This window comes from Apteryx rowi, unplaced genomic scaffold (genome assembly GCF_003343035.1).
Source record: "Apteryx rowi isolate R43461 unplaced genomic scaffold, aptRow1 scaffold_136, whole genome shotgun sequence".
Taxonomy (NCBI): domain Eukaryota; kingdom Metazoa; phylum Chordata; class Aves; order Apterygiformes; family Apterygidae; genus Apteryx; species Apteryx rowi.
This window is the reverse complement of record NW_020447597.1, coordinates 1,166,769-1,179,343: the sequence shown is the minus strand read 5'-3', so window position 1 is coordinate 1,179,343 and position 12,575 is coordinate 1,166,769. Positions and strand designations below refer to the sequence as shown.

Below are 12,575 nucleotides of genomic sequence, written 5' to 3'. Positions count from 1 at the left end.
TAAAGTCTTGTCTTATCTTCTGACTTGACAGCTCTTCTGCCTCACAGATCTCGTTGCACTGATTGGTTGAGTTTGGTTGTGAACAAGGCATGGGAGAAATCTACTTTTCTTCAAAATGAAGCATCCAGTAGATAATGTATAGTCAAAAATTATTTGATACCAAGCCTAAATATAGGTGATATGAGATATTGTGTGCGTTGTATTTCAATTATAGTGTAAAAATAATTGTGCCATGCTGTCAAAATGGTTCCCAAGAAATGGAAAGGTAATTATACTACACAGCTTTCATCTAAAATGCCCAAATCCACAAGACCTGAGTTTGAAATCCCTCGAGATTAAAACCCCAGTTATACATAGGAGAGGGATGTGTCATTTCTCAATGCAGACTAAGTATGGGAACTGCACATTCGGCCACTGTCTCAAGTGCGGTAATGAGCAATAGGAGGTGCAGTTTGGTGCTGAATCTTTCCTCTGAATTGCTGCATATCTGTCGCAGCAGACTTTGTWTTGCTCTGTTTAACCCTCTTGTCCTGTCTTCACCTTCCTTTTCGTCACTGCAACGTGGGGTAAAGTTGCTTAGTGTAATGTAATATGTGACTTAAAGTGCAGCTGGAGGTCATGGTTACTCAGGCTGTGGAAATGCAGGAAATCCCTATTTTGAACCTCAAGTTAACCACAGTGAGCTGAGAGGACAGGGACAGAGCAGGCACAACATTGCGTTTAACACCAGTTTAGATGACCTGTCTGTGTGTGATTGTACATTAGAATGAATTTTCATGTGATAACAGATTCTTTCATCTTTTTCTTTCCCCCATCTGCTTCCCTCTGTCCGTGCTGCTTGCTGAGCAGCAATGGGAATGAGGGGCATGACCCTACGAATTAGGCAATTTCTCTTTAGAATTGGAAGTTCCYGGGAGAGCAGCATGTTTAAGTACTTCTCATTTCTGAGGGTTTTCTTGATAACCTCATGGTGTTAATAAGAAGGCTCTGAAGTGCTTATCGAGACAGATAAGTGAGGGGAGGTAGGATACCCTTTCAGTGTACAAAATCTTGACAAATTAAGGGCACTTCAGGGCAGTTTGCCTCCTATCCTGTACTTTCGCACGAGGCTGCAACCATTGCTTCTCTGCTGCTTCTCCTGTACAGTTGGTCGCATTTTTGCTGGAAACATCCTCTGCCAGAGCAGATGGGATTGCTGTGTTTAGCTAAGCTCCCTCCAGAAAAATAACAGCAGTAGAGCCCAATGCCCTCTAGCTGCAGGGAAGAACAAACCTCAGACGTACTTTGATGCTGCTGGAGGGGCCACCAGCCCTTCTTTGAAAAACGCCACTGRCTGCTGAAACAGACAGCAGGACGTGTAAGTGTGTGAATGACGAGCTACTGAACAGAGACGAGAGGAGTCTCCTTCAGGGTAGTCCCAAAGGAATTAATATGGAATGAAAGTGATAAATGAAAAATTGAGCTTACACTTTGAAAAATGCTTTCTAGTGCTGCAACAGGCTTTTCTGCTTTTTGTGGCAGGAAGGAGGGGGGGGGRAAAAACCCTCCGTACATTTCACGATGTTTCTTCATAGTGTCATCTTGACGGATTTGTAATCCACTGATATTTGCTGAGGCCTGCTGGGCGGTTCTGCTTTTTGTGCTGGTGATGCAGCCGCAGCCTGGCCGCAGTCCTACTGCGGGTGCAGAGAGGGGCCACACACATGTGATGCTGCTTTTGAAAAAATCCTCCATTTCTGATGGGAAACCTGATGGCTCTGCAAGGAGTGATAACATGGGCAGCATGAGGCAGACCACCTTTGTGCATCATGGGAGGTGAATCCCACCCRCGCAGAGACAGAGTCCTCTCTATATCTCAGTAGAGGAAAACCTCCATAGGTGGGGGAGAAAGGGACAAGGAGGAGGTCCTGTTAAATGAAACTTTTGAAATGGGGCAGAATGTTAAAGTGCTGAGAGTGGACTGGAGAGTAGAAAAGAGCACTGTGCAGGTATCGAATTAGTCCTGCTCAGGATGTGGCAACCCAGCAGGCCTCTTCCTTCTCCAGTTTCTCAATTTCTTGAATCTGCCTCAATGTTTCTGTAAAGTGGACGTGTTACAGTAAAGACAAGCCTACCACATGTTCTGGGGCCAAATCAGTCTGCTTTGTGTTAACCTGGTGGAGTTGTTGACTGGTAAAACACAGTGGTGCCATTAAGTCTTCTCCATATTGGACACAGTGTGCAAAATGCTATTAAACGGTGTGTATAGTTTGTTCTGGACAAYTTAGTCCTAGAGTTTCTAACAGATAGCCAGATCTGCTGTCATGGTCACCATTAAAGAGCTGTGGATGGCTTAGATAATTTTGACAGGGAAGATGCTTGTGTTCTCATCAGTGACCTACGGAAGGAGTTGCCTATAAAAATATTAACCTGTGTTTTTTTTTTCACTGCAGATCAAAAACATGTCAGTGCTCCTATTCTTCCACAATGGAGGGAGTGATAATGCTGAGACGGGAAAGGCAACCATAGATGGATCATACCTAGCTGCAATCAGTAACATCATTGTTGTGACAGCAAACTACCGGGTCGGTGTTTTTGGCTTCCTTAGTACTGGTAAGTCACAGATTTCCAGAACAAACGCAACTATGGGCTAAGTTGCATTTTTGTAATGTTTCTGTTTCCCAAATAGGTTAGTTTTCACTCTTTAGAAACCTGCACCTTTCACTGATTGGTTTGGGGAAGGAAAAAAAAAAAGCGGAGGGGAGGGGGAAAAAACATGACCAGGGTATAGTAGGAACTTAGCCTGTAGCTATCCTTCAAGTCAATGGTAGTAAGCCCATTAAAGTATGGGAAGTATATCACAAATATACCTGGCTGTTTCCTCAGTATTTCAGCTTGACATGTCCCCTGAAGGATGTGCCATGTTTAACTTGCATTTTATTTTAGCCCCTTTTACTGTCCTAGTGATGTGATAGCACAATCACATCATTTGTTCCAYATGTGCATCCCTTCCCTGTATTCTAGTATAAAGGTTACTTTTGCTCTCCTACTGCCTGCTAATACCAGTTACTATTAAAATGATACAAATTCCTGTAACAAGAGGATTTTATGTTGCACGAAAGGGGCACATATACATGCAAATGGACATTTACATCTCCCTACTGCCTCCTTTTGGTGGCAGTATCTGATCTTTGGGGGGTGTTTTTGTTCGTTTGTTTGTTTTCTTTTTGGATTTTATGAGATTTGCCTGTTTAAGCATGTAAGGAACATCCCACCATCTTTCAATTCTGGATGGGAAAGGAGAACCTTGGGGAGAAAATGCAGCAACTGGAAGTTCCATTCTGGCTCCCTCTGTCTGGTGTCATCCTTGGTCTCTCTGCTGGACCCTCTAGTACCGTTTCTTCATGACTTGTAGAGTTCCCTTACAGAACCTTACTCGCCACCATCAAGTCTGTTCCACGCGAAAGAGTTCTGGGCAGGAGGTTATGTTTTTCATGTTTGCAAGTACCAGACCAACATACCTAGTCATGTGATTCTTATGAATATTCATTGTTAGTGACACTGGCTGAGCTTTGGCTAGTCTGACATCATAGCTGCAACTGTTTGCCATCATTTCCCTTCTCTGTTGTCCGGGTTTGTTTGAAGCTCATTCCCAGCAAAGTCTGTTTCTTATTCGGCAACTAGAGAACCAGCAGTGCAAACTCCTTATTCATTTAGATATGAAGTTGGTAATAAATGTATCTGGGGAAAGAATCACTGTTTTCATCTTTCTGCAAACCGGATGCTTATGAAAGTGATACTGTGGCTTCGTTTTGGCTAGAGCCAGATGCGGTGTGGATACATGCAGGCTTTGCAAGCTTCCATTACGCAGCACTGCCCACGCATTACCCACTAACCTCCTTCAACCCTRTGAATCTCACCTGGGTTTCTTCCTAAATGGAAACTGCTAGTTGGGCTGAATCTTATATAGCATTATTTATGGTATGGTTTGACATAATTTACAGATCAGGATGAACTTTCCAACCTCATTTTTGTGGGAACTCATGTCCTGAAAGTCAATGAGTGAGGATTCACTGTACATAGCTGCAAACCTCCAGGTAGAGATGGTTAGTTACAGCTGCTTTGAGCAGTGTGTCGGGAAGGGAGAATTCAGGGATCTTCTCCTTCTTTGCACTGCTGAGCTGAAGCCAGGAACAACTGCAGTTTTTTCTGACCTCTTCTCCAGTATCATCTGTATGCATTTGGGAAAGTCCTGCTGCTCCAAAGGGAACTGGAAGAAGCAGGAAAATTCTTTGCAAGAGACATTGGAGCAGGATAAAACATCATGTCAATGGGAAGCCCTAAAAAGTCTTTCAGTGCCACACTCCTGTCTCAAACCAAAACCTTACTGATACTCTAGGGATGTTTTCTTTCTTGCTGTAAGACTGGGTCCTTGGGAAATTGATGGGAATTTTGCCATCAGTTTCAAAGGGAACAGTATTTCATCCTTGGGATCATGGATGCATTAGGACCAGGAACGTTAAAGGCCCTGAAGTTGCAAAGAAAGGTTATGATCCYGTGAGCAATATCAATTTCATTGCCCAACAAAGCAAAGTGTTGAATCCTTTGACGTTGACTTGTCATAAATTGAAAAATTGTAAATGAAGGGGTTAAATGGAGAATTTTGTGGAGGAATGATAGTGAAAACAATTTTTTTTCCCCTGCAGTTGTTTTGGTATCTCATGCTGACAGGCCTTTTGTAGGGACTTAAAACTTGTTCTGCTGAAGGTACTGGGTGTCTAATTAAATTGGATGTCATCCATTAAAGTTGCAAAATGGGACACTTTCTGGCACCCGCAAAAAGTTAAGGGGAGTTGCCAGTTATTTGGATGGCAAGAGTGTAGAGAAGACAGTCACATTGTTAGGCTCAATTCCTCTAAGAGAATAGATGAAGTCATATGAAACAATGATTTGCATGCTTAATTTCAGCACTTTTCTGCTTCTTCTGCTTCTTCAGTTTAAGAATAAAATAAATGTGTATGCTTGACATTGTTTGCTTCATTCTAAACAGCAGTTTCTTTTCCTCCTCTGCTCCCCAGGAATGTGATTTTTTTCTACAAAAAGTCTGCTTATGACATTTATTTCCAGGGCTATCGCCCAAGTAGTACAAAAGATTTCTGGCAGACATGCATCTTTTGGTCTAACTACTGTGAATGTCAGTGCATGCATCTTTTCCCTAACTTGGTACATTGTCCTGGCTGTGTTTTTTGCCAGGACAAAAAGAACTGATTATATTTCCCTCCTCTGTCTTGTTGTTCAGCGTACTGGTAGCAAGGCCCATCATGTGGCTAAAGCATTTACATGGATTTCACTTGCTCCAGGGAGCTCTCATGAGACTTGCAGCAAGTTCTTAAAATGAGTTTTCCTTTTCAACAATGCAGGGTGGATTTATTGCTGGATTGAGAGCTCTGGGAACTGATCACAGTGTGCAGAACAAGCTCAATAAAAACTAAGGCAGGGAAAATTTTTGCTCCATTGCTTCACTTGATCAGCTGCAGCTATGGCTATCGGCAGCGGGTTGAAGTTTCCAGGCCTGTTTAATTCTTGGCTGTCCTGCTGGAAGGACAGTTGTAGTGGTGGTTATTGTGATGTGGATATCTTTAAGATCTGCAAGGCTAGCAATAACCTGGTGTCATCTATATTCTGTTCTGCTTCTTAAATCAGTCACTGTGATACCTCGGTTGTTCATTACTGTAGGTATGTGGATGACTACGGGATGCATCTGTGCTGTCGCTCTTTGCCTGGGACGGAGATCTCAGCCCACAAAGTGGCATCTTTTTTATTCCACTGTTTGCTACCTTCCTTAGTTTCTGAGCCTACTCTTACTTTAAAAGCATACTATTCGGTTTTGGAAATGGAAGAAACAAATAGTTTCAGCTGTGTTTCTATTCCTGGCTTTTCTGCCTTGTTTTGGAAGTGTTCTAGTTTTGAATGTGGAGAATTTTAAATCATTAAAAATGAATGGCTCATTGTGGATTAAAAAAAGAGAGCAAACAATCACTTTCTCTTCCTTTCTTAGGGGCTGCGTTGAAATTACTTATTTTTGCTTTTGTTGATACAAATTCAAGCTTGCCTAGGAGGTTTACCTCATTAGATGCTCTCAGAATTAGTTTCCTATCATTTGAAATACCAGGTTACTGCTGGCTAATGTTGAAAAGAAAGTAGTCTTCTCAGCAGTAATAAGTGAGCCTGGGGAATACACAATTAAGTGTTTTTCACTTTTCCTGTGGAAAAAAATGAGTACGGTACTGCATAATTCAAATCTTGTTATCAATTAGACCTAGTTCAATATCAAAGGATATATATATGAGAGATTATAAATTATAAGATAATATATGTAAATGTGTGTGAAGAAATCCAGGATAATGTGACTTACATATGGTCAGACAGGGTAGTTGTATCAGCCATGTAGGAAGCATAGTGGTTTTTTTGTTTGTTTGTTTGTTTGTTTGTTTTTTTATAATCAGTGCAGACTATTTGGTCCCTCCAGAGGTGTGATTCAGTCCACTTCAAGATCTGAATCCTTCATTGCTCATCCCTCTCATTCCTTTGATTTTGTAGGTCCCTGGCAACCAGGGTCCTAATTGTAGGTAACTCGACAGATGTCTGCAGGCAAATGAATCTGGTCTTTGTTGAAATGCCCTTTTCTTATTTTAAAAAGGCTGAATTGGAAAAGAATTACATTATAAACCATCACTGTTATCATCTGAAACAGTGTACATCTTATTACTGTAAACGGATAAAGGTCTCAGAGCTCTGCCTAAATTAACCAAGTCAGAAAAATCCTATGTGCAAAAAGGAAACAGAATACTTGTGACTTTGCTTCTGCATAAGGAGACAAACTGATGCTGTTAGGGCCAGACAAAAACTTCTTTTCCTACTTTTTTTTCCTCTAAAATTGTTGCAGCTGGAAGAACCGTTAATTTTATTTATTTTCTATGAACTGACATCTCTTGTATTTTTATTAACTTTATCTGGACTTATAATGAAATACACTACCAGTATGTCATGGGGCTTGGAAGAAAAGTTCCTGCAGAATGGTAGCAGTTAAACTGCTGCATCTCACCATCTTTGTAATACAGAATCACAGAGTAGTTGGGCTTGGGAGAGACCTCTGGGGATCATCTGGTCCAACCCTCCCCTACTCGCACAGGATCAGCTAGAGCACGTTGCCCAGGATCATGTCCAGTCGGGTTTTGAATAACTCCAAGAACAGACTCCACAGCCTCTCTGGGCAACCTGTTCCAGTGTTCAGCCACACTCACAGTGACAGTGTTTTCTTGCGTTGAAGTGGAATTTCATGTGTTTCCCTTTGTGCCCATTGCCTCTCATCACTGGGCACCATTGAGAAGAGTCTGGCCCCATCCTTTTTACACCCTCCCATCAGATACTTATAAACATYGATAAGGTCCTTCCTGAGCCTTCTTTTGTCTGGGCTGAACAGTCCCAGCTCTCTCAGCCTCTCCTCATATAAGAGATGCTCCAGTCCCTTAATCATCTTTGTAGCCCTTTGCTGGACTCACTGCAACAGGTCCATGCCTCTCTTCTACTGGGGAGCCCAGAACTGGACACAGCACTCCAGATGTGGCCTCACCAGTGCTGARTAGAGGAGAAGGATCATCTCCTTCGACCTGCTGGCAGCAGGTCTTCCGAAAGCAGCTCAGGATACTGATACACATTGTCATGGAGAAGGTGAAATCCTGGACCTATTCAAGTAAAACTCCTATTTTCGGTGGATCTGGGATATTCCTGTCTTGATGTTGCCTGTGGACTGGTAATGAGTGGAGAAACGAAAAGGAGAAGACTCGATTCCTGTTCCCAAACCAAARCCACAAAACCCTCTCTTGCTTGGTGTTAATGCGATGGAGGCTAAGGATAGGAGATGCATTGTTGGGTTGTGGATGGGACAGGTTCACCACTGTGAACCTCACTGTGCCAGAGGCCAAAATCAAATAGTGTCAGTATAAACTGTACCCTTGAGAGCAAGACATCCAATAAATCTCAGTTAAGTACAGAGGGTCCAATGTGAAACTGAGGTTTCGGGCTTTGTTTAAGTCTGAGCAGTATGAGTTGAAAAAGTAWGCCTGATTTTGGAGGGAAGTGCACAACAGAAGGACCTAGAAAAATGGAATTTATCATAATTCCCACATTGCATCTTTTTTGTTTCAAAACTGGGATAGATTTTGAATGAATACAGTGAACCTTTCAGTCTTTGCCAATAATTTATAGGTTCAGACCTCAGGAATGTGAGTCTGTTTAACTTCATTTTTAGCCAAAATCTTACTGGGATATTGGCTGATAGAAGATGTATTACCTTCTGGAAGAAATGAGAGAAAGGGATGATCAAATGTTTTTGAAAGCATTGAAAATTAAACAGATTAATGTTTAATTGTTTTTAGCTGCATTCTATCTCCATGTATGGGTGCAGATTATTTTTTGCAGGTGTATTGTGAGATAGAGACCATGGAGTCCTTCACTCCGGCTTGCATAAGGCCTATAATCAACAATAACTAAATCTCGTGGTTGTTTGGGTAGTGAAGTCTAGCACAATATCCACTTATTTCAGGGACTCAGTGAATAAGTATTCATGCTCACTGCCCCATTCCTGATCACTTTGTTTGGTGCACAAATTTCGGGTTCCATGTTTGCTGTTCTGATATCCGTTGTCCCTTGCTTTCACCAGAAAAAAATGATAGTGGGTATTAATGGTACATGAACTGTATCCTAACCAAAGAAGGCACAGAGCATTGAATACTAGCTCTTTTAAATGCTTGGAATTGTAAAAACTGAAATAGACTCTATCTGTAAAGGGATGACACTGGAAGACACTACTTCAGACTTTTAAACTCTGGTACCAGTTTTATCAAGGTTCAGCTGCAAGAGCTGCTAAAAATGTAACAATTAAACAAAACTTAAAATATTTACACGTTTATTTCATTTAAGATTCATTTGTATTTATTTATTTTTAATTTCTCACAACAGGCTCTCCTGAGGTGAGTGGAAATGCAGGCCTTTTGGATCAACTGGCAGCTCTGAAATGGGTGCAGCAGAACATCGCTAGTTTTGGAGGAGATCCTAGCCAGGTTTCTTTGGGAGCTGACCGCAGTGGAGCAGACATTACAAGCATTCACCTGCTCACTGAGACGGCAGATATGGATCTCTTCAAGAGGATATTATTGATGGTAGGTCCCATTCCTTTCATTTTGTTTGTCAATAGAAGATATTAATGAAAGGATGTTGTTAGAGAATTAAGGGAAGTTGTAGAGTGTGGGTGCTGGTTTTACTTCCTCCATCTCTTGATAGCACTRGTGTGATTCTTGTAGCTATAGCTATTTTCATCTCACCTGAGATTTGTTTCCTTCAGGAGTTAGGTGCTTCACAAGGATGTACAAGAGATCCACTTCAGTCATTGATTTAGTCATATTAAGAATCTGTTTTTCGTCACTGTGGTTTTTCATGTATTATATAAATAACCTTGTTTCATAACTTATAGGTACAACAAGTTAGTTTCCATTCCAGAAATACAGTTGCTGATCAGCAGTTTTTAGACTCTAGAACTGATGAGCCAAACATCCGCCTGTTTAAAGTATCCACTCTTTTTATCTGATCTCATGACAGACACTAACTTTCATTTAAAAGAAAAAGCAAGTTTCAAAGAGTCAAAAGTTCATTTACCAAGGGCTTCTTTGCTGTCAGCTTGGACCCTTCCACAGTTGTCCCAAGTTATCCCTATTCTTACAGCCCTTCCTATGAATCATTGAATCTGAGGACTTTTAGGTCAGCTCTGAGAGCCTCAATACTACTGCTGAACTTTGCAGCCTCAGATGAGTGTAGCGTGCTCTGAAGTGAGGCTTAAACTTCAGTGGAGGTTTATGTATCCGGTGGAAACTGTGCTTGGACAGAATGATCTCTCTGCTAGCACTGTTTACTTGGTAATGTGAGCAAAGGAAAGAAACCCTTAGGCCAGGAAACCCAGGGCCCAGTTAAATAAAATCTTGCCTTGACAATAATGATGTGTCTATTGACTGTTTGACTTCTCTTCAGTGTGTCCTTGCTCCAGGAAATATATCTTGCCTTTTTCATCTCCCTCTCTTAATAAAGTTATTTTAATTGCATCAGTCCTAGCGGGGAAGGCAAGGGAATTTGTTGAAATTTGCTGCTAAGTAGTTGTTGGTTTTTGTGTTGTTGACCGAGAACGAGACCATTACTCCTCCCTCAATTTCCAGAGTTTTACCCAGCTCTTGGGATAGCAGTTAATTTGCTGGTATACCAGCAAATTACTCCTTTTCTCTCTGAGTACAGTTCCATCTTTTTATTGTACTTTTTATCTGAAGTCAAAAAACCTTTCACTGAAAAGGTTTAGACTGTGTCCCTGTAAAAGCTGTAACAGGATATAGTGCAATTTAGCAGTTGAGCAAKTGCTGAAAGGGAGGTGCAGGGACCTCTCTGTCCATCATTGTTGCTGGACTGTAGTTCCACATTRCATCTTTTCTTCCTTTAAAATAAGATTTGAACTCCTCTTCTCCCCTACAGCAGGAGATAGAATCGTGGAAAATGGTGGCAAGTGCAATGAACAGTCAGATGCATCAATTCTTCTCACTAATTTGGCATTTGTAACAATAATTTTTTTCCTGAAACTGTGCAGACTACCATCTCAGCAAAAGCAGGATCCCCATTTGTTTCAAAGTAATGTTAAGAATTTATGCATACAGTGTCATGCTGGATGCTGGTTCTCTTGTGACATATACTGGAAAATAAAAAGTAAYCAGTAATAGCAGTGGCTCGAAAATGAACCCAATCCCTTTTTGTTTGGGGTACTTTTTGGTTGGTTGGTTTGTTGTTCTTTTTCATGTAGTGATGCAGTATGAAACTGTTGGCTTACTCAGACTTCTCAGACAGACCTTCTGTAAAGGAACGTTGCTTATTTTCATTCCAAGATCACAGTTATCATGGGTACTCCCAATTTTACTGTAAAAAAAATGAGTTGCACCACAGACAAAAAATCCTGAACTTGAGAATATATAAAAGATATAGCTTTCTTAAATGGGAATCCAATGAAGCAATATAGCTTTTCTGCAATGATTAATTTTGTGCTTCTTGTTTGGGTCTTTGCCTTGCACTGAAAAAATCTGGTATCGTCTCTTAACATGCAGAGATGTGTGATTTATGAAGCTTGTCTATGAGGAAAGGTACACCTATAATAACAAAATGCCTTTGAGTTCCTTTGTCTGCTCTGTAACAGATTTTGTTTTGAACTGATTTGAAAACAGTTTCTACTAAATCAAAGCAAAACTATGATGGGGAATTTTTTTATAGCTTATTTCATATTTCCCTAGTGTGACAAAAAATGAATTCAGCTCAAATAATATAATCCTGGTTTAAACCCAATTAACAGCATCAGCACAGCAATTGACTTCATCTTTTGATTGATTTATATACAAATGCGACTTTGATATAGATGGAGACTGTTGACTTACTRTGGGACCTAGGCATTTGGAAGCATCCATCATTTCTCAAAATGGGATGTAGGCACCTGACTCACTCAGGCTCCAGGTACTATTTTACGAAGTGCCCAGTTAATAGTTGTTAGYCTTCTTTGAACTCTGTGTTTGGTTTTGGAATTGAGAGATGATTTTGGTTAGATATTGGGAGAAAAGGCTTTCTAGTGGCAAAGGGAGTGATTAGTGGAATGGGYTGCCTCTGTTGCAGGAGGTTGAGGRGGGATGGTGCRTTAGCTACTAGGTCTTCCCCGTYRGTGTTGGGAAGAGAKCTCCCAGGCTTCCCCCACCAATGCTGGGAAAGACACGCCAGGTCCCTCCTGACCACTGAAGCAGATCAGATGCACGTACGCTGGAAACAGCAGACTTACTGTCCCACTAAAACTTCAGCAGTCAGCTGTAGGGCTGCCTGACAGGGACCCCAAATCTTCCTCATCGTATGATTAGCTAAACTCTCTATTCCCTTTCTCCCTCCTTTTTCCCTACCCTTTCTTCTCCTTTACCAGCCTCATTCCCTCCCAAACAAACAAACCACTTCTAGTTACATTTTCTCCATTGGTCCCAGTTTTGCTACATCCCTACCCAACTTTGGTATTTCTGTTATTATTTCCTAGGTAATATCAGACTTGCATAGAATTACCTAGGTGCTGTTGGCCTTGCAAGATTGTACTTCCCAAAAGGTCCCCAATATACTCTTTCAACTATTTGTGAAGTTTGGCTGTTTCTCACCTAACTTCCCCTTAACCATCTGTGGAATCCAGCCATCCAAGACTATCCATAACTTTTTTCACCTTCACACATTGTTATGTTACATCCAGCAGTTTCTCATGTCATGCGCTGTACTTTCTTGTGTCTTATTATCTTAATCTCAGGCCAGGACCTAGTCAGCAGCTCAGTCATCTGCCCGCAACCCTATYATCATCACTGGCAGTTTTTGGAAGAAGCTAAAGGTATATCAGGAGTGCTTTAGGTGACATTAATTCTCCCTAGAGCAAGGGGGTAAAGAAGAAAACTCTGCAGGGTCCCTTTCGTTCCTGTTTTTAATTATTCCGTAGTGCA

At 41.3% G+C, this 12,575-nt stretch overlaps 1 protein-coding gene across 4 annotated transcripts in view; it reads left to right on the top strand.

Annotated features, from left to right (window-relative positions):
• The window catches only part of TG (thyroglobulin), a 166,037-nt gene that overhangs the window by 90,611 nt on the left and 62,851 nt on the right, over nt 1–12,575 (top strand). For all 4 annotated transcript variants that reach the window (XM_026057059.1, XM_026057056.1, XM_026057058.1 and 1 more), the window contains 2 exons: nt 2,433–2,592; nt 9,001–9,200. In XM_026057059.1, coding sequence (XP_025912844.1) covers nt 2,433–2,592; nt 9,001–9,200 — 360 coding nt within the window. The remainder of the gene's footprint in view (nt 1–2,432; nt 2,593–9,000; nt 9,201–12,575) is intronic.